The sequence below is a fragment of the Crinia signifera genome, chromosome 6 (genome assembly GCF_055691185.1).
Source record: "Crinia signifera chromosome 6, ASM5569118v1, whole genome shotgun sequence".
Lineage (NCBI taxonomy): Eukaryota > Metazoa > Chordata > Amphibia > Anura > Myobatrachidae > Crinia > Crinia signifera.
In genome coordinates this window covers 216,266,183-216,293,427 of record NC_139222.1, presented here as the reverse complement: position 1 = coordinate 216,293,427, position 27,245 = coordinate 216,266,183, and the positions used below count along the sequence as shown (strand labels likewise).

Genomic DNA, 27,245 nt, shown 5'->3' with positions numbered 1-27,245 from the left:
AATTTCTCTTGGCAGCCCTGCATGGGGGAGGGGATATTACAGCCTCCCCAGCTGGTCCGGACCGTCCGGTTTTTGCTACATGCCCGGACCATACAGGGAGGCTTTATTCTACCCCCTACCCCCCCCCCCCCTCCTCTACCTGGTGACAGGTGTGACAGGCAGCCCCCCCGGACAGGACACCCCCGGACAGGACACCCCCGGACCGGAGGCTACAAGCTACAAAATGCAGAGTTTGATATCCGGTCCGGCGGTCCGGAGGTTTTGTGTTGGTCCGGTTTTCACCCATACCCGTCAGTCTGGGCTGGGAGAGTCCAGTCAATGCGGACGCCGGACAGCGGCGCTGTTTTACACCATATAAGCGGCCGGATGTGCATCCACTCAAGCACAAACTACATTGCCCGGCATGCTTTGGGGGATGACGTCACACTACACAAGCCGGTAGTACCGGATCGCAGAGGCCCGGGGCACAGGGGGATGAGGAGACCGGCCACCGGGGAGCAATATGGGCAATATCTTCGGCCGGAAGAGACGGAGCCGGGTCACTGAGCAGGACAAGGCAGTGCTGGTGAGAAGAGTCACTACGACACACTTCCTACACACACCCACCACACCTGATAACACTGCTTCTCCTTCATGCTGCTAATATATTCCTGCTGACACCCTCACACCTGCCTCCCTCCCTCTATTCCATCCCTGCCTTTGCTGCCTGTCTCTGTTCACTCACCAAGCCCAGCATTTGCTGCCTGCCTCTTCCACTCACCGAGGCCAGCCTCCGCTGCCTGCCTCTCTTCCACTCACCGAGGCCAGCCTCCGCTGCCTGCCTCTCTTCCACTCACCGAGGCCAGCCTCCGCTGCCTGCCTCTCTTCCACTCACCTAGGCCAGCCTCCGCTGCCTGCCTCTCTTCCACTCACCTAGGCCAGCCTCCGCTGCCTGCCTCTCTTCCACTCACCTAGCTCAGCCTCCGCTGCCTGCCTCTCTTCCACTCCCCTAGCTCAGCCTCCGCTGCCTGCCTCTCTTCCACTCCCCTAGCTCAGCCTCCGCTGCCTGCCTCTCTTCCACTCCCCTAGCTCAGCCTCCGCTGCCTGCCTCTCTTCCACTCCCCTAGCTCAGCCTCCGCTGCCTGCCTCTCTTCCACTCCCCTAGCTCAGCCTCCGCTGCCTGCCTCTCTTCCACTCACCTAGCTCAGCCTCCGCTGCCTGCCTCTCTTCCACTCACCTAGCTCAGCCTCCGCTGCCTGTCTCTCTTCCACTCACCTAGCTCAGCCTGCGCTGCCTGTCTCTCTTCCACTCACCTAGCTCAGCCTCCGCTGCCTGTCTCTCTTCCACTCACCTAGCTCAGCCTCCGCTGCCTGTCTCTCTTCCACTCACCTAGCTCAGCCTCCGCTGCCTGTCTCTCTTCCACTCACCTAGCTCAGCCTCCGCTGCCTGTCTCTCTTCCACTCACCTAGCTCAGCCTCCGCTGCCTGTCTCTCTTCCACTCACCAAGCCCGTCCTCTGCTGCCTGCCTCTTTCACTCACCTAGGCCAGCCTCTGCTGATTGTCTGTTTTACTCACCAAGCCTGTCCTCTGCTGCCTGCCTCTATAGCTTGCCATACACTTGGCAATTTACATGCAATTCAGTCTCAATTTATGTGATTGCGTCGATCGATTTGTATGAAAAGTGTCCAAATCGCTTTGGTTGACAGCAGGTCAGGTGCAATGCTTTGTACTGTGTGCATTGCAGCAGAGCCTGTGAGTTGCACTGGATCACATCTGAGTCGGACATGTTCAGCTGGGATCATATGCAAAAGGACCTCATACAAAACTTTGCAGGCTCAAGGGGGGGATTGTGTATGACTTCTCCGAGGGGAGAAGTTGCACAATTGTATGGGAACCTTAAGTCTGTTCCTCTCTTCTGCCCTTCCACCTGCCTATTCCCTACCAACCTAATTGCGCCAATCACCTGCTTAACTGTCTCTGGGCCAGATGCACTAAGCTTCAAAGTGATAAAATGGACAGTGATAAGCAGGCAGCCAGTCAGCTCCTACCTGCCATGTCACAGACTTAGTTAGAAAAATGTCAGACAGGAGCTGATTGGCTGGCTGTTTATCACTCTATTTTATCACTTTTGAAACTTAATGCATTTCTACATCTGCTGCTCCCCAACTTGCCTCTCCCTCACCTCTGTGCCTCTTTTCTCTTTGACATTTCCTGCAAGTGAATCTACACCTTCCTGCTGCCTGCCATCATCTGCTGCTCTATTGCTTGCTTTTGAGCCTCGCTGCCTTGCCCTGCCAGTGTGTCCTTCTGCCAGGCTGCTTCTTTTTACCGCTTGCCTCACCCTGCTGCTCACCTGCCCCTCCATACCCACTCCTTGTCATCACCCTGTCTGATGCTCCTTGCCATTCGCCTGCCTCTGTTCTGCTGTGCCCTTGTTCCCACCCACTTATACCTACTTTTATTTTGTTTATTTTCTTCTTTATGATTTCATCTTGCTAATTATGTATGCTGATAAAGGTGGCTGTCCACTATGCAAATTTCCTTTCCATAAGTTAGGCCGTACTGGCATGTTTTTTTAAGATAACCCTGTATTGAATAAACTATTGCCTGATAGACATGCCTTTTAAACAATATAATATCGGTGTTCTCTTTGTGGTGCAGACATAGCAGAGTTCTCCAATCCGGTTGCAAGTCTACAGTCAATCATAAGTTCTTTGCTAACTACAGTGTAACATGCTCTTCCCACAAATGAACTGTAGACTATGGGACTGATGTTTCCAGAAGTTGACCAATGGAGAAGTTGCCCATGCAACCAACCAATCAGAATCTACCTATCATTTTATAGAATGTACTTGATAAATGCTTCCTCAAAGCTGATTTATGTGCAACTTCTCCACTCTGCGCTGCTTGTTACATCAACCCCCACTTTATTAAAATGAAATAGAAGTAATACTAGTATATGCTTTTTTTATTCATCAGTCCTATTTGTTGAAACTAAATATCAAGAGTTACACCCCCTTGGTATTGTTATAGTAATTAAAAAATAAAACCCACTGTGAAAGAAAGTCACATCTCAATATATATTGTGTTCATAAAATATACACCCCTGACAGATCCAGGTACTGTACTTCTTGCTGACTTGAAACACACTCACTGCCAGACATGGAAGATAATATGGATTATTCTGTAATCCCCTTTCCTAGAAACGCACTTCACAGGTAGATTTGTCCATGATAATCTGTTACTACCATCCTGCAGTAACCGCCATTAATCTGTTTTTGTTCTGTGTGGGTCATATCTTTGTTGAATATGAGTTTTTATTTTAAGCAAGTAGAATGTGAGATCATCTGTACATTGCTTACAATCTTCTATTTTAGCCAACTAATGGCCCTGTCCTTTCACACAATACCTGCTCTAATCGGGTATTCTGCATCGCGTGCCTCAGGAAAGCGAAGTATAATCCCAGATAAGAAGCTGCTTGCCTGCTATAACACATGGGATCGGGAATTTATCCCTTATCCTTTTCATTTTTGCGCAATCACTGTGGTCTATTTTTGACAATCTGTTTCGATACCAAGCCATTTTCATTGCTGTAATTGTATCGGGGCTGATTGGATGTCCCCCCATATAGTATAGATTCTTAATGTGCAGCTGTTACCTGTAAGAAGCAAGGTCAGCCATTTTCTGTTTCATGTATCAGTGATGTCACTGCTTCCTACTGAACTGGTAGGATGAATAGGGTTTTATTTCACTAAATAGCTGCCTGTACTGTGTGTACAAGGACAAGGTGACGCTGCAGACAGCACCAGAAGTGATGCGACTTTCCTCTCCACAGCAATGGAAGACTACTTCCACCATTGGGAGACTTCTTCTCCCGTCATTATCAATATTATTTTCAAGTACCCCTAACTGGTCTGCAGACTACACTCGGCACACTATATTTTATTCTCCCACCACGCCCTAGTGCCGGGCTGGGCAACACAGGCCCTCCAGATGTTGATGAACTACACATCCCAGGATGCTTTGCATTAGTTTTGCTATGTGGCCATGCTGAAACTGATGCAAGGCATGCTGGGATGTGTAGTTCATCAACATCTGGAGGGCCGGTGTTGCCCAGCCCTGCCCTAGTGGATGGTAGGGCATGATATACCGCCTATTGGCACATACCGGCTCAAAAAAACGGTGAAAAACCCCATGTCGACATTTTGACTGTCGACCTAGACACTGTCAAACTAATGACCCGTCGAACTAATGACCTTTCAACCTAGAACCATGTCTACCTCTTCCCATGTCGACCTAATGTTGTCGACCACCATGCTGCAGACCAAATGACCACATCCCTCAGAGTGTAATGACATCCCTAGCTGTCCCTTTTATGCAGCAGCAGAACCATGCAGTCAGAATGTAAGCAGGACAGAATGTATTGCAGGCAGAGACAGATGTATTAAGCCTTAAGAGATACAGCAGAGAGTGATAAAGGACTAGCCAATCAGCTCCTGCCATGTGACAGCCTGTGTTTGAGAAATGACAGTAGCTTATTAGCTAGTTCTTTATTTCTCTCCACCTTTTAAGGCGTAATACATTTGACCCACAGTTTGATGAGCGGCCAATGGAGCTTCCCAACCAGAGGAGAGATAGGAACGTGGAGAGAGCTGTCAGTGACACGGGGATCCCATCTTTTGCTCCTCCCCGCCTGGATGTCTGGGCATTATTAAGCTATTTATTTTTATTCTGTATACATCATTGGTTTAACCCCTTCCCGACGAGGCCTTTTTTGTTAACTTTTTTTTTTTTTTTCCTCCTCGCGTTCAAATAAGCGTAACTTTTTTAATTTTCCGGCTATATAGACACATGAGGGCTTTTTTTTTGCGGGACAAGTTGTACTTTTTAATGGTACCATTTACTATACCGTATAATATTCTGGGGAATCAGGAAATAATTCAATGTGGGGTAAAAAGGAAAAAAAACGCAATTCCACAATTTTGCGCTGGTTACGTTTTTTTTGGAGTTCATAGTTCGTTTAAAATGATGGGTTATCTTTATTCTATGGGTCGTTACGATTCCGGTGATACCAAACTTATATAGTTTTCGTTACGTTTTACCGCAAAAAAAAAAAATAGAAAATGTTACGGTTTTTCTAATTTGCGTCGCGTCGCCATGTTCTGCGGCTTATAACTTTTTTATTTTTCCACCTACGGACCTGGGTGAGGGCTCATTTTTTGCGGGCTGAAGTGTACTTTTTAATTAATACCATTATGGGATATGGGCGACTTTCTGATCTCTTTTAGTTATTTTTTTTTGGGTAGGCGATGCGACCAAAAAACGTAGTTTTGGCGTTGGGAATTATTTTCCGTTTACGCCTTTAACCGTGCGGGATAACTAATGTTATATTTTAATAGATCGGACTTTTAGGAACGCGGCGATACCAAATATGTTTTTTTTTTTTTATTTTTAAACTTATATATTTTTTTTTTTTACTTTTACTACAAGGCCCCCTAGTGTACTTGACCACTAGGGGGCGCGATCGCCTGTACTAGGTTCAGCCATAGAGCTCTATGGCTGAACATAGTGATTTTCAGCACTTCCTATTACATCCTGCCTCAGGCAGGATGTAATAGGAATGCTGACACGGCCAGCACAGGGGTCTACATTAGACCCCTGGCTGCCATGGCAACCGATCGGCACCCTCCGATCTCGCCGCGGGGGGCCCCGATCGGCGCCGGAGGGGGGCGCCCCCCCTCCGATCAGCTATTTAAGCACTGCGGGCGCTTTGCCTGCGGTGCTTAAAGGGTTAAACGGCCACGATCGGCGAACTCGCCGCTCGTGGCCGTGAGAGCAGGTACCTGGCTGTAATATACAGCCATTACCTGCTCTCTTTCAAGCCAGCTCACTCCGTGAGCTGGCTTGATTCCCCCGCAACCGACACATGACGTATATAAACGTCATGTGTCGGGAAGGGGTTAAATTTAATATATACGATCCATACATCCCAACATGACCAGGATGCAAAAAATGATGGTACTTGTTTCCTAGAACGGCCACAATCTGGGGAAATCGTGTACCTTAACTTAAGGTACACTATTACCCCCCGATGGACCCGATTTCCTTTGAAATCAGGTCCATTTTGCCGGCAAAGGCAAAATCGGGTCCATCGCGTCGGTCGGGTGCATTAACATGGCACGCGACGCGACCGACGCGATGCACCCGATTTTGCCATAGGGTTCAATGTTAAAATATTTTTAACATTGTAATCGGGTAAAAAATGGGAAATGGGCCAATATGGGCCATCTCTCATTGTATATGCCCCCCCCCCCCCATTGTGAACGTCACCCCACGATTGACGCCAACCCGAAGCGTGGCGAGCCCGCGAGAGGCGGCGGTACGCGTCCTCCGACCTTTTCATACCCCTACTATCCACGTCGGTGTGGAGTTGAGAATATAAAGTGTGGTGAGCGCAGCGAGGGGACGCGTATACCTGTGAAGTTATACGCGGGGCTCGCTGCGCTCGTCACGCTTCGGGCTCGGTGCACACTTTATATTCTCAACTCCACGCCGACGCGGATAGTAGGGGTATGAAAAGGTCGGAGGACGGGTACCACCGCCCCTCGCGGGCTCGCTATGCTCGCCACGCTTCGGGTTGGCGTCAATCGTGGGGTGCCGTTGAGGCGGTTAAAATTGGGGTCTGGGGAGACTTTTACATTGAATCCAATGTAAAATAGGGTCCCAGGGACCCTATTCACATTTCAATCAATGTAAAAATCGGGACCATCGCGTCGGTCGCATCGCATGCGATTTGGTCGCATGCGATGCGACCGACCCGATCAACATCGGTGTGGCCATTCTAGGAAACAAGTACCAAAATGATGTCTACCTGGACTTCCTCCTTAAGTTATGATTGTGGTCACCTGTGTTGAAGCACATTTCTAAAATAGTTCATCACATCAATCAAATATTAGAGTGAAGTCCAGGCAGAGAGCATTTGTATGTCCTGGGTGATATGCATAATGTAATATAAACCCTCCAATTACCCTGTCTTAGGTGCCCAAGGCATCCCCAAGGATTAATCCGGCCCTGGTTTGCCCACTTTATCATCTTGTCTTGTTATTTTAGTCTCTACCAAGTACAACAGCAGCCAATACTCCTGGCAGTATCACCAACGATCATTGGGCCACCATCAAGTAGGTCGACATGAGATTAGGTCGGCATGGTTTTTTTTACTGTTTTTATTTTTTTGGAGCTGACAGACAGTATTTCATGCCCTACCATCCACTATGGCATGGTGGGAGAATAAAATAGTGTGTTAAGTGTAGCGAGGCACCGTGCCCAAAGCATAGAGAGGGGACATGGTGGTACGTTACGGTGTCCATGTCAACACATGTGCCGCCAGGCGATATTTCATGCCCTACCATCCACTAGGACATAAGGGCAAAATAGTAAAAAAAAAAAAAAAAAACATGTTGACTTTTTCACTGTCGACCTAATGACCCAGTCCACCTTGTGACCCTGTCGACCTGACTCATGTCGACCTTCCTGCATGCCGACCTATACATATGTGGACCTAATGCCTGTCTAACAACTTGCTGGTGACCAACTGATCCACACCGCATCAACCATGTGATGTAATAGAATTTGAAAACCATAATTAACATGTCATATTGGTCTAACATTATTATTAGAAATCCATGTCCGTGTGGATGAAACCTATCCCCTATCCCAGGCATGTCCAAACGGTGGCTCTCCAGCTGAAACTACACATCCCAGCATGCCTTGCCATAGTTTTAGCATTCCCTAATTGCAAAGCTGTGGCAAGGCATGATGGCACTTGTAGTTTCACAACATCCATAGTTTGGACATGCCTGCACTATCCCCTTCTAACCTACATGCTCTGTAATGCTGGTAAAACCAGCAGACTGCCCACCTCGGTAGCGATGATGCGGGAGCGCGCATCATCGCTAGTCGGGGATCTCTGGCCCATACACACTAGGCGATTTTCAGCCGAAAATCGGTCAAAACGCCCGTTTTGACCGATTTTCAGCTGAAAATCGTCAAGTGTGTATGGGCCTTAAGAAGAATAGGAAGTACTGGCAGTAGAACCTGTAACTAAAACCCCATACACACTAAGCAATTTTGAGCTCAAAGCAGATCCCTTTTCCCGTTTTGAGCTACTTTGAGTTTAAGCCATACAGCCGGGCTGGTGACGTATTCGTGAGGCGGGGCCAGGGCGGCGCTGGGAGATGTCAGCATCTCCCAGTGGCGTCTTTACAGTGCAGTGAACGGGACCCAGGTTGCAATGACCAGTTTCCCGGGTTGTTACGCATTCACGCATTTTTTTTTATTTTTTTTTTGTTTGCTATGTACAGCGCTGCGGACACTTTGCGGCGCCTTATAAATAAACGTACTACTACTACTAATAACCCGGGAAATATTTGTCTGTGTGAAAGGGTATTACAGGCTGAGTGAGCCACTTTCCATAGTCTCCTACTACTGGGCCGGCTGAAAATCTCTCAGTGATTTTCATAACATCGATCATGGACAAAAACACACAGTGTGTATGCACCTTAAGGTGGTGTCAGGTTATCTCCAGACATTGTCAAAAAGATGCTAAACAGTCTTGAGTAAATTTACTAAAGCTTCTAAAAATGAAAAGCGGTTGCCTATAAAAAAAAAGGTCTCTCTTGCATTTTAGAAAATGACAGAATCTGATTGCTATGGGCAATATCACCTCTTTCATTTTTATTAGCTTTAGTAAATTTACCCCTTAGGGGGAGTATTCAATTATTAACTTTTTTTTTTCTGTAAAAAAAAAAATCACCAATATTTGCTGATTTTCGGTTGACTTTACAGTCGACATATTCAATTAAAGTGCAGATTTTTTGACTGATTAAAAAATAGGGATGGTCGAAAAAGTGTCGATCAGTGGCACCGATTACTCACCGGTTCACGTGTTTAGGTTGAAAAAGCTTTCGTTTTCCATAGATGCACAAAGTTGAAACTGCATCAGCAGAAAAACTGTCTGAAAATGTCCTTCGTGTTCAATTCTCCTACAGCATTTGTGAAGTCTGGTGGTGGCTGCTAGAAAAGTGTTTCTCTGCTGACTTCTTTGGACAAATAGAGGGACTTTTGATATGATGTCATTGAGGTGCTCAACACCCTCCAGTACTTCTTAACATGTGATAAATAATTTATTTGTTTAGTTGTATCCTTAGATCTGTAACCTCTCAGGATCTATACAATGGAAGATGATATCTATAGGATAGACTGGATAGGTAGGCACTCCACTGATTGGCGAGTGGTCTGCAGAGACTCTAATGCAGGGGTCTTCAACCCATGGCCCGCGGGCCACGAGTGGCCCGCGGAGCTGATCTCAGTGGCCCCCTGCCCGCCATGCACAGGATTTTTTTTTTTTAAGTAAAAGAAAATGCTGCCGAGGGAGGCAGTGTAATGGAGTCCCCTTGGGTGCCGCCTACCTGATTTCCATTGGCTGCAGGCAGGGCAGAGGAGTTTATCCAGCGCAGCTGAGGGAGGAGGAGGCATGTCTGGTCACGAGCTGGGGAGTTGGGACCCGGTGAAGCTGTGGGAGGAGGAGATGCAGCTGGCGGGAGCATGGGACCTGGCACTGGAACTGCAGGAGGAGGAGGCACAGCTGGCGGAGGGGACCCGGCGAAACTGCAGGAGGAGGCATGGATGGTGGAAGCAGGTGACCCGTCAAAGCTGCAGGATGAGGAGGTACATCTGGCGGGAGCAGGGGACCTGGCAAAGCTGCAGGCATTACTGGGGGCATTGTGTGTGGGGCATTACTGGGGGCATTGTGTGTGAGGGGCACTGCTGGGGCATTGTGTTTGATGGGCAATGCTGGGGCATTGTGTGTGAGGGGCACTGCTGGGGCATTGTGTGTGAGGGGCACTGCTGGAGCATTGTGTGAGGGGCACTGCTGGGGCATTGTGTGTGAGGGGCACTGCTGGGGCATTGTGTGAGGGGCACTGCTGGGGCATTGTGTGAGGGGCACTGCTGGGGCATCATATGTATAAGCAGGAGTACTGCTGGCATTATGGTCTGTGGCATAATGGGCATCAGTGTGGGGCATAATGTGCAATGGGCATAATTTTGTGTGGATTAATGTGTAATGGGCATTATGGTGTATGACAATGTACAACAGGTATTACGGTGTGTGGCATAATGTCTAATGGACACTATGGTGTGATGCACAATGTGTAATGGGCATTACGGATAAACAGTGTAACAGTGTATATTGATTTCAGTAGCCTTTCATTGTTTGGGTTTGATCTGTGAGGCATACTATTTCACTGTGTGGGCCTTCATGTTTATATGTCATTGTGCAGCCTTTAGTCAACTTAAGCGTGTGAGGACAATGACCATTCCTGCAGTAACCAATGTCTGGTCATGCAGGTTGCAAAAGAGGTGTCAGGTAATTGTTTTCCTGCTAGTTCACACTCGTTATAATTAGACCACACCCCTTATAATTAGGTCACACCCGTTTTTGGGAGCGCACCTACGGCGCGTGCAATTTATTCAATATCAAATTATATATGGGGGGGGGGGGGGCACATATTTCACTGTTTGCACTGGAACCCAAATTGGCTGCTGATAACTATTAGGGTGTGTGTGTGGGGTTATGTGCTGAGTATGGGCGGCTGTGCCAACTATCTATGAAGGACTGTGCTAAAGTTATAGGGGAGCTGTGATTCTATGGGGCTGTCCGAAATTCCGTAGGCGATTTTAGTGGCCCTCGGGCTTCACTGGATTTTTTTAGGTGGCCCACGCTGTCTTAAAGGTTGAAGACCCCTGCTCTAATGTATGGTGGTTTACCAAAAGCTGAGTAATGCAGGGCTGCACATAGGATGTAATCCAGGAGAAGGTTTGATTACTGATATTGCTTATTTTATTGTAGCAAGGTTTATTTTCTGATCACTGAGTTGGATGTTAGTTAGGTTGAGAGAAGTTGGGTAGAGGTGGAGAAATCTTAGAACAACTGTAAAAGTTAAGGATTCCTTATATACTAAACGAGGCAATGTTCTCACAGTGCACGCCCTTACACATAAATATCACTCAGTAGTTCCCCTTATTCATGTTATGCTACACAGTAGTACTCCTTATACATGTATGCCCCTAAGATTTTCTCCTATGCATTTTGAAATCTCCACAAAAAGTGTAAAAAGTTAAAAAAATTGTCTTGCTTTTTTACCTACTTTTATATATGTTAGTCTAAAGAAGTACTTTTCCTAGAGCAGTGCAGAGGACACTACCTTATGGAGCACCACCCCCTGATGACTGGTCGCTATTGAGCCAATTACACTTGTCACTGCTAACTTGCCAAGAGCTGTGCACGAGGCCCTGCTCACCTTTTCCTGACGACTGCTTGTTGTGATTCTTTACACAAAACCTGCCTGAGAAAATTAATTACACAATGATGAAAACCTTACTGCAAAGGGTTCTGTGGTTTCAGACAGTCTAATTTAAAAGATATATAGATACACATATATATATACAGTAGCGTTGGACATCTGTTCATGCAGTATCTATAGAGTTGGCATGTATTCTTAATTGAAGCTCTATTTATTTTTGCTCTTTGCCTTTTCATTTCTTTGACGTCTTTAAATACACAATACGCTGGGAAATGGGTAGAACATAACTAGCGTACACATTCAATAGTTTCTTTTTAATTGCAGGGTTTCCATGAACCGCAGTTTCGCAGATATATCTATTGTACTGATAGCACTTATTACCCTGATAGAGTATGCTGCCTTCTAAAACCATAGAGCTTTTTATTTGACATTTTAATTACCTCTTATGCATTTATTGCTGCATGGAAAGCAGATTAAAAGCAAATAGGAATGTATGAGCTCTCTCAATGGCCATAACTAATATTAATAAAACTAAGAAAAACATAACGCAATCTACATATATGATTAAGTGCGCTTGTGACTGGTCTTGTTAGTAAACAAAGTCAGAACAGGTGTCCCTATTAAATGCTATGTTACCAATGGGTTAGACCGGGTTTAATGTGGTCCTGGAGTGGTTGGGAAACTAATTTCCCCCCAATGTATTACTGTGCCTCGCAGGGACATGGTATACAGAAGGAGTCTATCCCTGCCATGTGTTCGGAGTGAAGAGACTGCATCTGTCCCTTCCCTACCCTAACCTGCACATGCAGTGTGGCAGCCATTGCTTGGAGGGATTTGCAGGAACCCTCTCCCTCTAAAGTGTGGCCTATAGGCTACAAGGGGATGATGACATTCTGCAGCTCGGTAAATGATCACATTGTATCCTCAATAGAAACCTTAAGTCCCTCCTTCAAACATTGAGGTGATAATGGTGTTTTGAGGAAATTTGACACAAATATTTATTGATACGTAGACTTCTTGGACCTTAACTCCACGTTTGTGCTGCTGCATGACCAGTGTTTGTTGTTGTGCGTTGGCTTTCTGAGTCTTCTTGGAATAGTATTTACTATTTGTGTTCTACATATCTTCATTATGATATTGCAGCAACTGAAGCAGCAGAGAGACAAACTTAAACAGTATCAAAAGAAGATCGCATTGCAACTCCAACGTGAACGTGAACTGGCCAAACAACTGCTACATGATGGCAAGAAAGAGTAAGTACAGAAATACAGGAACAATAATGCCACATTATGATATATATATATATATAGTACTCTTTACCTAGAAGGGCGACCATCGAATGCACTAAAAATCGGGTGCGACGCGATGGCCGCGATTTCCCATAGGGACCAATGTTAAAAATGAGATTGGACCCGATTTTAGTGTTCAATGCCTCAATGCCCGTGATTTTTACATAGGAAACAATGTTAAATGGGCCACAGAGCCCTAATAGTCACCGTGAACTCTGAAATGGCCCCCACAATTGTTAACGCCACCCCACGATCAACGTGAACCCGAAGCGTGGCGAGCGCAGCGAGCCCGCGAGGGGCGGCGGTACGCGTCCTCCGACCTTTTCATGCCCTACTATCCACGTCGGCGTGGAGTTGAGAATAGAATAGTGTGGCGAGCGCAGCGAGCCACCGAGGCCCGAAGCGTGGCGAGCGTACGCGGATACCTTCACAGTTATACGCGTCCCCTCGCGGGCTTCACAGGTGTCCGTGGCGAAAAGCGGACACCTGTGAAGCCCGCGAGGGGACGCTTTTACCTGTGAAGGTATCCGCGTCCCCTCGCGGTGCTCGCTGCGCTCGCCACGCTTCGGGCCTCGGTGGCTCGCTGCGCTCGCCACACTATTTTATTCTCAACTCCACGCCGACGTGGATAGTAGGGCATGAAAAGGTCGGAGGACGCGTACCGCCGCCCCTCACGGGCTCGCTGCGCTCGCCACGCTTCGGGTTCACGTTGATCGTGGGTGGCGTTAACAATTGTGGGGGCCATTTCAGAGTTCACGGTGACTATTAGGGCTCTGTGGCCCATTTAACATTGATTCCTATGGCCAAATCGCGGGCATTGAGGCATTTAACATTAAAATCGCAGTCAATCACCGTTTTTAACATTGATCCCTATGGGAAAATCGCGGTCATCGCGGGCACCCGTTTTTAATGTACCCGCGATGCCCGCGATTTTTTACCCCCGATGCCCGCGATTCCAATCGCGGGCACCCTTCTAGGTAAATAGTTTTATATATATATATATATATATATATATATATATATATATATATTTACCGCTTTGGTGTAGGTCTCAGATACAAGGAGTGCTGTTGCTATTGGGGATATTTGTGTGCAACTCAGCGGTCATATTTATATTTCTGAGGAGAGACGGACCAAGGGCAGTATATATATGTGTGTGTGTGATATATATATATATATATATATATATATATATATATATATATATATATATATATATATAGCGATCCAATACACCCGGAGGGGTGAAGAAACGGCACTCAGGAGACGGTTTGTAAATGCAAATAAAAGTGTATTCTTGGGGACGTTTCGGGGTATTAGCCCCGTCTTCAGCCCAAATCCTACAGCCTACACGGATTAAAACAGAGTCACTGCAGGAGAAAGCCGCTAGTTGCAGCAACATGCTCCTCCAACCAGCATTGGGCTGGTTGCGGGAGCCTGCTCCTAACAACCTTCGCCCCGTACACATGGAGATATAGGCTGAAATCACCCTGTGTGTACAGGACTTTAATGACAAAGCAAGCAATCGGCACTCCTTGAAACTCAGCAAAATATATGGTGCTGTCCAAGGGGTACTGAAGTAATACACTCGAAATTGCAGCTGCATGCTCCTAAATCAAGTGAATAAGACTCAGTAATATTTTCCAACACTTCAGAAACAATGTATTCACTCCTTTCATCAGGAGCAATAAGTATTTTAAAATGTCTTACTTTAAATACCCCATTGAATATGGTTGCGGTGTCTTCCGGAGCTCAAGAGTCCCGGGGGACCGATTCCTCAATAGAGACACAGAGACCTTCTTCATTGTTCTCATGCAAGGGTATATAATGTGTTTTTAATTGTCACAGAAATGATAACATTCTATACTAATTTTACATGAATTTATTTAACTCTAGAAAAGCCAAACTGCTGTTAAAGAAGAAGAGGTATCAAGAGCAGCTTCTGGAGAAAACAGATAACCAGATCACTAACCTAGAAAAAATGGTCAGTCTGTCCCACATATATTTCCAACGTTGTAGTCATTGTAACAGATTGTGTGTGTGTGTGTGTGTACGTGCGTGCATGGGTTTTGTACAGAGACCCGAGCAAATCATGTGTTATAAATGAGACACTGTACACAGCCCATTATGCTTATGTCTGTTTTATTATGCTGTGTTACACGGTTCTTCCTTCTGCTTTACATAGCCATACTATTACATGTACACACATTATTAATATAGTTTATACAGTGGGGAGAATTCAACCCTTGACGATATTCTGACTATTAAAAATAGTTGAATCTGCAGGCAATGTAGGTCCTGTTTCCGACTATTGGAAATATCGGCCAGGATTGAATACCCCAATAGATTTGAATAGTGGTTCATAAGCTATGTTAGTAGGGGTGGCAAGGGCACATTCACTGAGAGCCATTTGTTCCTGGGGCCTTGTTGGGAAAAATCTATATTTGAGATAAATGTTCCTATGAAATTTGAGTTTTGTAGACTGCAAGCTTAGTATTGATCATCATGTGACTATAGATTTCCTAAGTGATCGAATTCTTGAATAATTTGGGATATTAACCCCTTCAGTGGTGGTTTTTTTAAGGAGCGCTCCCCACTGGGCGAGGTTTTTTCTGGGGAGCACTCAAAAAAAAAAAACCACCACTGTGTCCCCGGGTCTGGACGGCGCAGCTGAACTAAGTAATAGAGCCGCTGCCTTGCCCCCGGCAGCCCAGCTATGTGTGGCGTGACATTACAAGATCACCGCACACAGCAGGGGGAGGGAGGGCCGGGCATCTGCTGAAGCAGAGTGAGGCGCTTATCTCAACTCTCAGCTCAGCAGCGCTGCCCGGCAAAAGGGAGCGCAGGCAGTGGCACTCCAGAGAATTTTCAGGGTTTGCTAATCTGGGCACCACTGACGGGGTCAATATAAAATTTGAGACAACTTCCATTCTACTGCACATACATATTTTTGTAATCTATCCTTTTTATCCAAACATAGGAGTTTAATAAAGCTTGCCATTTATTTAAATTCTTTTTAGGGAAAATATAGGACATAGTTTGAAGTAAATACATACGTTTAATTGCAGCAAATTACACGGCAAAAAGACTTCCTAGGAAAACCAGGCTTTAGTGACGGCTAATTACTTGGTTAACACCAATTACCACTGCAAAAAAAAAAAAAGTACGAGCTTGTCCTAGTGCAAAGTTGATAACTGACCCGTTTTCATGGTCACAATTGTGAATATTGTGTGTTTTAATCCGAAAGTATTTTATTTATTTTTTTGGAGCGGTCACTTCAGACTAAGAAAAAAACTTGGGGCAAAAAATAAGGGTAAACCCCTCATGTTTTTTCCCCATAATAGAATAGTGCACTATTCTATTAAGGGCAAACAAAAGGGATTTACCCTGATTTTTGTGTGTGTGTGTGTGTGTATCTCATACATACTAGCTGGAGTACCCAGGGTTGCCCAGGATTTTAAGAAGGTTTGTTTACAAAAATATATTTAAATATTAAACAGACAGTATAAATAACAGCATTGTGAAAATCCATTTCTGAAGCAATATTGGCAACAAACGAAGTTTTTTTACATACAACCTGCAATCGCGAATCGTAATTTGGTATAGTCAGAGAGCTGAGAATGCTGGCAAAGCCTGTTAAAGCTCTCTTCGATAATACACATTAAGTTGTACAAAACATTACAACACAAAATGCTTGCTCCAAGTCCAATCAGAGCAGCCCCTGTCAATTAGTTGTTCCCGCTCCCCTGGAGTGTATACTCCCTTTTTTTTTTTTTTTTCAGAGTGTGAGGTGGGGTTCAGGCTGAGGCGGCCACATGGGGGGGGGGGGGCTGTGACAGTGCCTTTCTGTTCACAGCCGCAATGAGCGTACAGCAAAAAAAAATGTTTTTTAATGAATTCAAAATTAACAGTAATTTAAATTTCAATGTTTTGTTGCCTAGGCCGTGTTTTAATCCGCTTGTATGTAAAATGTTTAATTTGTAGACATTTTCATGATTTGCTCTAATTTACAGGTTGGAGATATAGAATTTGCACAGATTGAATTGAAAGTAATTGAAGGCTTAAAAATTGGTAATGAATGCTTAAAGAAAATGCACGAGGTAAGCTTATATGTGTGGAGGATTGCCCTCTCTGGATGCGGCCATATTTTTTTTCTGCCAGTTACAGGACTTTCTTTCTTTGTCAGGTTATGTCCATAGAAGAGGTGGAGAGGATCATGGATGAGACCCAAGAAGGCATTGATTATCAACGGGTAAGCAGACAAGCATTATGCAAGTGAAGCTGTGTATTGCAGCATGGCATCTGATCTTTAATTTGTAAGGTGAATGAGATGGAAAAATATGTATTTTCTTTCTGCAGCAAATTGATGAACTGCTGTCAGGAAGTCTGACTACCGAGGACGAGGATGCCATTCTAGAAGAGCTAGAGGCTATTACTCAGGTGAGAGAAGGCTATTACCAGGGAACTTGTACAGCGTTATTAAGGCTGGTACTTTGAGGTCAGAAAACAATTATCAAGCCTGTCACTTGGAAATAAGGAGTCCTTTTAAAGGGTTGTTGTAGAGCTGGGGTAGCCAACCCTAGTCCTCGGGAGCTACCAACAGTGCATGTTTTGCAGGTCTCCTCACAGAATCACAAGTGAGCTAATTAGCTCCATCTGTGGATCTTTTAAAATGTGTCAGTGATTAATGAGTGCAGCTGTGCAGCAGCTAGGTTGTCTGAAAAATGTGAACTGTTGGTAGCTCTCGAGGGCTAGGGTTGGCTACCACTGATCTAGAGGAACTTGATGCTTTTACTGGAGTAGGCTATCACTACAGTAAATATAATGCCTTTTGCTTGGCGCAAAGGACCACTTTGTAGAGACTTGAACTCAACTAGAAGAAAACGAATTTACATCCATTATTCGTGCAAAGCACATATGTGAATTAAATCAAAGCTGTACAGTAGCATGTTCTTTTCCTTTACACATTGTTTTATTTTACTTTTGCATAGGACAGATTAGACCTATAAATAGACATGAAAAGAGAAATCTTAGCTGACTTTTGCAGTGCCTATAATGCTTTCCAGCCATTGTCCCAAGCTACATTGTTGTGTAGGATAGAGCACAATTACCGTATCCTTTTGATTCAAATGCTTCTCTCTGCCCACTTTTGAGCAAAGAAACATCATTCCCCTTTGCTACACCTAAGGTTATCTTCAGCTGCACAACTGTGTTTGCAAACCAAACTGAAGCAGGACCGAAATGATTCAAGTCTCTTTTATGCCATCCCAGAGTTGTACTAATAGTGATAGTTCATATTTGGAATATGTTTATATGTGATTTGCCCCATGTTTGCTTGTTTTAACAGATATAACATCAGACTCTTAGGGGGTTATTCTAGTTCACTCGGAAAGGCACAATCACTCTCTAATGGACAAAACCATATTCACTGCAGGTTGGGATGATGTAACATGTGCAGAGAGAGTTACATTTGGGTGTTTTATTGTTTCTGTGCAGGGTAAATACTGGCTGCTTTATTTTTACACTGCAATATAGATATCAGTTTGAAGTACAAACCCCACCAGATCTAACTCTCTCTGCACATGTTACATCAGCCCCACCTGCAGTGCACATGGTTTTGTCCATAAGAGAGTGATTGTGCCTTTGCGAGTGAACTAGAATAACCCCCTTAGTGAGAACTGATGGTTGCCTAGCATAGTGGGGTAGATAGCGGGCCCCCGTTACAGCCAAATGTATTAACTCCCCTTAGCCGTTAAGGAGAGCCATTAAGTCCAGCTCCCACGGCTTTCCTTATCGGTGCTGCGCATGCACATTGTATGATAATACCCTCTCTCCCCCCGGTCGACTCTCTGGGCATGCGCAAGATCTCGCTATTATTGCGAGGTATCAAGCGCAGCCCGGAACCCAGCAGCAGGGCTAGCATTGTCCCTGCAGTGGGGATAGGACAACGTTAGCCCTGAGCTGGCAAAGCGGCCGGGGTGATTAAACAACTTGAAGGCTGTTAATACATCGCCCCAGCCGCTAATTGCTGGGGGTATTACAGGGGACAACCCCGCCAAACGGTAGTAATAGATTTTTAAAAACGTAATCCCCCCCCACTTACCTAGCTTTAAGTGCAGCATATGCAGTTAGCGCTAGTTGATACATCTGCCCCAGTGTTTGAATTTGAATGGTTTCTTGGCCACATTGGGTGTCACTGACCCCAGTGCCGCCACTGCGTCCACATGCTTTGCTTGTCATTTATTTATCTCCACTATGAAGACAAGTAGCGTTATTGTCATGGCGTTTTAGCACAACGTTCACAGCAATTAATATGCAGTGCTGCGCATAACGGGTGAGAAGTTAGTCCGTGCGCAATTCTCTAGTGGTAGGGTCACTTTTTTTTTTTTTATTGTGTATTTTTATTATATCTCTGACATTTTGACTGTCTACATAGTCTATGTTGATATTTTGGTAGTCTGTATAATGTACCTGTCTCTAATTGACGGTCTAAATAAACTTAATACATATGTATATAATAGTCTTTTCTAATATGGTGTTAACATTCAAAGATGAGCTGGTACTTCCTCATCTTTATGGCCACCGCATACACTTTGGAACTTACATAGGATTCTTTGCGTACCACACCACCACTCTGGGTCCATCCCACCAATTGTTACCTCTAGTAAAGTTGTGGCGAGCAGAGCAAGCCACCGAGCCTGAAGCGTGGCGAGGGGACGATGAAGCTTTTCTGAAAGCAGCTAACGTAACTGGCGTAAGCGGTGGCCACAAAGTTGAGGAAGTACCAATTCGCTTTATTTTTATTAGTGAAAATGCACCATTGTGGCGGTGTGTAGTCATCTAGGAATTTGGGCTTTACACCACCAGCAGCCCTGTGCAAGGTAGTATTCCGGGCTGCAAGAGTATTGAAAATGTTTTGTGTAAGTGCTAAACAGTCATGCATCAGGTAGATACCAACAAGTGGATGTTATCTGGTTCCTCACAGGAAGATCTGGAACTCCCAGAAGCCCCCACGGAGACACTCCCAGAAACCACTCCAGGTAATTATATGGTAAATGGAGGTGCCCAGCATGGATTTCTTGAAGGCACATTAACCTCAAATGTACTGTGTCTGATGTTGGGGAAGACCTGCTACACCTAGTTTACATTAGATAGGCAACATGAAACATTTCAGTGTATCTAGTACCACTCTGATTGACCTTTGTCGTATTTCATATATTATATTTTAAATATATGCATACAATCATGCATCATAACTCACTGCTGATTATTTAGGTACTCTTTACCTAGAAGGGCGCCCGTCGCGGGCATCGCGGGTACATTTATGTATGGCCGCGACGCGACCGACGCGATGCCCGCGATTTCCCATTGAAACCAATGTTAAACATGGAAATCGTGTCGGTCGCGTCGCGGCCGGCCATAAATGTACCCGCGATGCCCGCGACGCGATGCTCCCGATTTCCCATAGGAATCAATGTTAAAAGGCGCGATGGACCCGATTTTACTGTTAAATGGCTCAATCCACCCGATTTGGCCATAGGAATCAATGTTAAATGGGCCACAGAGCCCATTAACCCTTAAATGTCCCCCCAAATTTTTAACGCCACCCAACGATCCACGCCAACCCGAAGCGTGGCGAGCGGCGGCGGTACGCGTCCTCCGACCTTTTCATGCCCTACTATCCACTAGGGCGTGGTGTGAGAATATAATAGTGTGGCGAGCGCAGCGAGCCACCGAGCCCGAAGCGTGGCGAGCGCAGCGAGCCCCGCGAGGGGACGCGGATACCTTCACAGTTATGCGCGTCCCCTCGCGGGCTTCACAGGTGTCCGTGGCGAGGCGGACACCTGTGAAGCCCGCCAGGGGACGCGTCTACCTGTGAAGGTATCCGCGTCCCCTCGCGGGGCTCGCTGCGCTCGCCACGCTTCGGGCTCGGTGGCTCGCTGCGCTCGCCACACTATTATATTCTCACACCACGCCCTAGTGGATAGTAGGGCATGAAAAGGTCGGAGGACACGTACCGCCGCCCCTCGCGGGCTCGCTGCGCTCGCCACGCTTCGGGTTGGCGTGGATCGTTAAAAATTTGGGGGGACATTTAAGGGTTAATTTGGCCTATTTGGCCCCAAATCGGGTCCATTGAGGCATTTAACAGTAAAATCGCGGTCAATCTGCCGTTTTAACATTGTTCCCTATGGGAAAATCGCGGTGATCGCGGGCATCCCGATTTGCCCGCGATGACCGCGATTTTTACCCCCGACGACCGCGATTTCAATCGCTGGCGCCCTTCTAGGTAAAGAGTACCATTATTTAATACCCACTGCTTATTGCTAGGCCACCACTCCCAACATTTGGTTGTGTAAAAGGATCATCGTTATGCATGACAAAACTTGGCCATGTATTTGGAAAAGTCCTGTAATGTTATATGTTTCTATTAAAACACATAAGGTATCCACATAAATGTTGTAAGGTAAAGCTAAATATTATGGGGGTATTCAATGTTGGGTCACGGCTGTCGGGCCAGCATGTCCCGTTCTCGGCAGAACGAGCCCGACTGCTTCTGAAGTCGGGCTCGTTCTGCTGAGATGCCCTGTTCAATGCTGTCGGGGAGTACCGCATTGAATAGGGCCCATCTCCCCTGTCAGGAGATGGCTGCCGGAGATTGAATATCCCTTTTATATATGTGTAGCAAAATACAAATGGTAAGTAAAACTGGCAAAAAATTCAATCAATGTATGTGTGTATATTACCCTCATTTTTACTTGTACACATTTGAGATTGTGTAGGTGTTTCGGCACTCCTTGCATCTTCATAAAGGCTGCCAATTGATACTGCTACTGACATGACTGCATGCTGCATGTGAAAGTCGTTAAGTACACATGTGACTGATGGCTCTTTAAATGCTGCTCAGATTAACTCAAAACATCATTTTATTTTTTAATTCACTTGCAATATGGTTTGCTGGTCATTTCTGCATCAACAGGAATTTTCCATGTTATTCATAACTGAACCAAGATGTAAAGAGTGTGCAGATCTTGTCCAGAACTGTATATGTGTATCTATTAAAATATATCATTAATTATATATTATGATGTCACGTGAAAACCAACCAAAAGGAAATTACAATTTCACCTGACCAAAATGGGAAATAGGCCAAAACACGTGATCCTGAATGGGTTAACGTGTGCATGGTTTTGGTAACATTTTGCTCATTTGTCTTCTTTCCCGCTGTTAGAGCAGAGGTGTTAAATACTATTTATTTTTCCTTGTAACTGATTTGCAAACAGCAATTTTTCTTCCTTTCTTTCAACAGAGAAACAAGCGGTCAAGAACAAACCCAAACCACAGCAGGTGGCTGCTTCCTAACCTCATGCACAGTTCCTGCAATCAGAAAGGTGGTTTCTACTCATGGAAGGAGCTCTGTTCAGTGATGTGCTGGAAAGTATTTTAACCCTTTCCCTATAGTGGAACTGGGGCCCCTTCTCACGTAGATTGTTACTGCCTAGCCAGCAGGCTATCTGGTTGACACTGGAGAGTCTCTTCCAGCCTAGTACATCTGAAAGTCTGAGAAATCAAACAATTATGTCTGGGAAAACTTGACACCCTCTCCAGCAGCAGCAGAGTATTTCGCCCTCCATACAGCTCTATTGTCTGTTTATAGATTAATTGTAAAGTCCATTTTCATTAGATGGAGTATTAACGTACTACACAGTTGTGCTCTTATTTTGATATTTCAATGGATAATTACATACGATCAGTTTTTGATTTTCCTCAAGCATACGCATATATAGCCGTTCCTAATTAAGTATTTTGGTGTGGTCACCGCTAATTGCACCCTGCACTTTAGAATGGAGTTGTGCAGGTTTGTGTATATGAGAAGCCGCGCATATACTGTATAATGTATAGGAAGATATTATTGTGCCGCAAATAGGCCCTTGATGCCCACAGGAATTTTGCAGCCGGAACTTAAGCTGACAAACGATTGCAACAGAGTGTTTACAAATGACTATTCCTCAATTTATTTTTTAAATAAGGTGTTGGTAAATAGGCCAGTTTCTTTTCATTCTCTCTTTTTTTTATTTTTTTTTATTATTATCTGTTTATTATAAAAGAAAATAATTAATAACGGTAAGGCAGAAAATGTAAAAATGCTATGAACCATGAAAGTAACAACTGTTCTTGGCTGAATAGGGCTGACATTGACAATGTCTCACTCTGTCCGCTGTGCGTTGATGCGACTGGCACAGGTAAAGATAGCTAATCATGGTGCTCAAATCCCTAATACTGGAGTGCCTTATACTCATGGCAGACACGTACTATGAGGCATGAAGTGCTAGAGATAGCCACTTCACAGTGCGCATATGTGTATACTTTATTGCTTTGAACATCATTCTCTGCTGGAGAGAGCAACAGTGTTTGTTGATGGTGTTGGTGTGCAACGTGTGGCTCTCCAACTGCTGTGCAACTAAAAGTTCCACCGTGTCCTGACATTATTTGGCTGGGACTTGCACTACCTGCTAGGAAAGCCATGGGTGGCTTAACCCTAATCTAGAAGTTATTCTTTATTGGACACTCTTGTAAATACAGCCCCCCTATCAGTGACGGACGGCATGGTAACTGATCTCAAAACTAAATCGCATCTGTTTATCTCAATTACATCTTGTTTATATCACCCGCATTTCTAGATCACAGTAATTCCTCTGCTATCCGGAAGGAAAGCTGTTTTACAGTATAGTCACGGTTTATCTTTGGCTGCCATTCAGAGATGTGATTGTGCTACAAAAGACGAGTTAGCACTCCAGATGACTTTTTATGCTCTTCCTATTGTGTTTTTAAGATCATAATAAAACCTGTATATACAAAACACACAGCTTCAAGTTGTTTTTCCAGGTTGGGCAAAAAGAGAATATCAACATCCAATGCTTCAAATGTGCCATATATCGGTGGAAACAAATATCGTTGCCCTCATCAGGAGTTTGTAGTGCATTACATAAAGGACTTTCTAGAACGTAAAGAGATTGTGTTATTTCTGAGGATAATCAGTTATTTGCTAATGCTGCTGCAGATGCGTTTTTTGGATTCGTTGGATGTGCGAAAAATATGATATTGTAAAAGTCGCCATTATTTGTATAGAGACGCATACCAGAGCGTCACAATTGTGTACACATTCGCAGCATCGGCACAGATTAAAGTGCTGAGCAAGTTTATGGAGAGGTCAGGATCGCAGTGTGCAACTGATACATGCCCTAATAATGGTCCAAACACATGAGCGGTTTTCATACTACTCCCTATTTCTTCCCACAAAACGGACACTCTGTCAATCACAACAGTGACACGTGTACACCACTGTTCATCGCTGAATAATGTATAACTACCAGTCAGGCCCATACAGAAATGAGCTCTTTCTGGATGGGCCCAAAAGAGGAACAATTCAAATATATGGTATGGTAGAACAAAAGTGGTTTCATCCACCATAAACAAAGTTCTGTATTTTTTGTTAAGAAAATGTACTTGAGTAGATGATTTGCTTTGAATTGAGGTATGTCTTCTATTAATGACCCTTGAATTAGACAGGGGTATATAATTATGTTCTGTTTAAAAGCCAATGGTAAAGTCCATGAATCATCCTACTTCTGGATACCCTGCCCTGCTAGTCTCTCCTATGCTGGCACATGTAGTTACATGTACTCTACAATGTTTTATGGCTTTACCATTAGATGCCAGTTTTTCATTGGGCAGTATTCAATGGTAATATTCTCCGTGCACGGCGAGCATTTTTTTTTGCTCGCCGTGCACTCTCCGTGTTCCGGAGGGCTCGTTGCCTCTCCTGCTGCCACTATTCAATGTTTATAAGACTCGCCGCCACTCGCGGCGAGTCTTAACCCCTGCAGCAGACGAGCGTCCGCAGCAGGGAGCTGACAGGGACGTGGCATCCAGGGAGATTAAAGTCTCCCTGGATGCCACAGAACATATGTGAGGGTAGGGGGCCCCCCTGGGACCCAGGCAGCACAGGCTGCCCCCCTCTATAGCCAGCGGGGGACCCAGTATTCACTGTACCCGAACGTGCTTCGGGTGCAGTGAATATATGAATATCTAATGAGCGGCTCGAGCGCTCTGGCCCCCTGCTGGCTGCACTGTGTAAAAAAAAGAAAAAAAAAAAAATGTAAAAAAATATTTTTTTAAAAATTAAATATATATTCATGTGCTATAGGCACATGAATAAAAATAACATGGCCCTCCACAGAAAAAAAACCCTGATTTTTTTACACCAAAATTAAAAAAAACACCCTTTTAGTTTAAAAGTTCACATTCCTGCTCTCCATCAAAAGATGGAGAATTTCTTCACGGAGAGAGACGGCGAGAATCACTAAGAAAGACGGAGAATATTTCACATTGAATAGGGTGGCTCGCCTTTGGAGAAAAAAAACCTCTCTCCACGGCGAAAAAAGCACAAGTTCTCCACAAAAGACGGAGAACTTTTCTCATTGAATACTGCCCATTGTCAGAAATAAATTCCATGCATGATTCCCTACAGCTGGGTGCATTACTGGGTCAGGTAAGCCCAGAATTTTACACTTTGAAGAAGTAGTAGTACAACAAGTCTTATGTCTGGATGTTTAATAACCTATAAATCAGTATCCATGCTAAAGTAAATGATTGTTTGCAGCTGATCTACACACAGAACTTTCTTCAAATTGTCCCAATATCAGCCAAAATTGTGTCCCAGGATGATTGGCATGTCAGAGTGTTTGTAAATATCAGCCATGGCATCTGTCAAAACCAATCATGGATATTGTAATGAAGGCCTAATTCCGCCCATACACGGATGCGTTTTGAACTAGATTGCATCACATCTACGTATGCGATGGGCTAGGGCACCGTGTGTTTTGAACTAGATCTAGTTAAAAAATACAGGCAACACATACTTTATGGGGGTCATTCTGAATGATTTGCTCCGTATGCGCATACTGATGCATGTGCAGGCTCTGTGCGAACGGACACGGCGACTTGCATAGTTCCCATGAAAAAGCTTGGCTCACCCTCCTTCCATACAGGGAGCTCGTAAGACACCAGAGTATCTTAGATCTCAATGCACTGTAGAAATCATTTGACGGTCACCGCACGCTAGCTGCAAATGGACATCCATTCGTGCGGGAACATTCACATTGCATGTAGGAGTTTGTGCGGTGGGCGGCGTTTAAACGACCTATGTGGCATTAATACCCCTTTCACACTGCACTTGTTAAACGGCATATTGCCTTTTTTTTTTTTTTTTTTGAAACATTTAAGGCTGCAGTGGGAAAGCACCAGAGTTCGTTTACCAGTTAAAGATAACCTGTATTTCTAAACATTTAAAAAGCAGAGTCCTGCACGTTTCAGAGCTGCTTTTTATGCAGTGAGAATGGCTCTGAAACGGTATTTAGTAAAAAAACAACAGACTACAGACCTGTGATAGGCTGTCCCCTGCGTTCTGCCTTGAAACGTGTTCAGGGGATTAAACGGGTTAACTGATGTGAATGGTATTTAAACCGGTAATCTACTGCAATGTGAAGGCTCAGACCCGTTATAAAAACCGGTATTTTGAAACTGTATTTAAAACGTTTAGGCAGTGTGAAAGTGGTATTACTTATGTTATCAAGTTGTTTTTTATTTAACATTAAAGTGCTGTTTTTAAGCAATTCAATTGCAGGTGTGGCTCCCACCGCCTAGCTGCTTACTCCGTGCCTGCAGTTGTATGCAGATTTTATTTGTTTTTAAGCAGCCTAGACCTTTCCCATCTGCTTTGCTGCTCCATGTCTATATCAATATTTATCATATAACTGTCGCTTGGTAAGCACAATGATTGTATTATACATGAATAAGGAAACAAACAGTCTGGGTGGAGACACGGAGAGTGTAACCCTGGAGATGGCAGGGGTGTGATTGTGTTGAAATTGGGTTGGGGCTTATGATGCCTACCATCCTTCCACGTAGTGCTGGCATGGGCTGTTCTCCTTGACTCAGCTGCATCTCACCCCTCGCATTGTGATTCACACTCACATAAACAAGGCGTTCTCATCCACCACTGAGTAGGATGTTGAGAAAATCAGCCACCCCCAAACACACACACACACACACACACACACACACACACACACACACACACTGCTGCATAGATGTAAAAATGCCACATTAGCTATGTAAGCTGCCTGCATAATGTACGACCCGTTAATTAAAGGTGCAGTATACATTATGCCAGGCTGCTTTTCCCCTGCAGTTTTTACACAAGTAATCAATCATCAATATCTGATATTGCCAGCAGAGGGCACCCTTACACTACAGCCACAAAATGCTGTGTTATGCATATGCAGTTTCAGTGTGTACAGTATTGTGCACAGAACAGTGTCATTCATAATATACAATAATGCTTTTAGGCTAAAGTTGATAAGATCTGGCGTGTAAACCATTGTCAGCATATGATATAGTTACCGTTTTAGCTGAGCCAGTTACCAGTGTGTGTGTGAGGAGAGATTACTTGGACTGAAAAGAAATGTCTCTCTTTTTGCAGAGAGCATCTTATTCTGCCAGGGTTGGGTCAAAATACCTGCGATAATCCCATGAAATAAACAAAATAGGAGAA

General features: G+C 44.8%; 1 protein-coding gene across 1 annotated transcript; it reads left to right on the top strand.

Moving 5' to 3' along the window:
* Positions 1 to 384: 384 nt before the first annotated feature.
* On the top strand, positions 385 to 23,489 carry CHMP6 (charged multivesicular body protein 6). Its single transcript, XM_083148827.1, has 8 exons — positions 385 to 565; positions 12,486 to 12,595; positions 14,528 to 14,615; positions 16,645 to 16,731; positions 16,818 to 16,883; positions 16,991 to 17,071; positions 19,617 to 19,671; positions 21,939 to 23,489. Exons 1-8 carry the CDS (start codon positions 503 to 505, stop codon positions 21,989 to 21,991), a joined length of 603 nt encoding a protein of 200 aa, XP_083004953.1. The 5' UTR covers positions 385 to 502; the 3' UTR covers positions 21,992 to 23,489.
* Positions 23,490 to 27,245: the final 3,756 nt, after the last annotated feature.

What these genes read in the sequence shown, in the direction of transcription:
- CHMP6 (XM_083148827.1), top strand. Translation starts at nt 503, where the DNA reads ATGGGCAATATCTTCGGCCGGAAGAGACGGAGCCGGGTCACTGAGCAG. An exon ending in AAGGCATTGATTATCAACGG is followed by an intron (nt 16,884 to 16,990) that starts GTAAGCAGACAA and finishes TTCTTTCTGCAG; the next exon opens with CAAATTGATGAACTGCTGTC. An exon ending in AGCTAGAGGCTATTACTCAG is followed by an intron (nt 17,072 to 19,616) that starts GTGAGAGAAGGC and finishes GGTTCCTCACAG; the next exon opens with GAAGATCTGGAACTCCCAGA.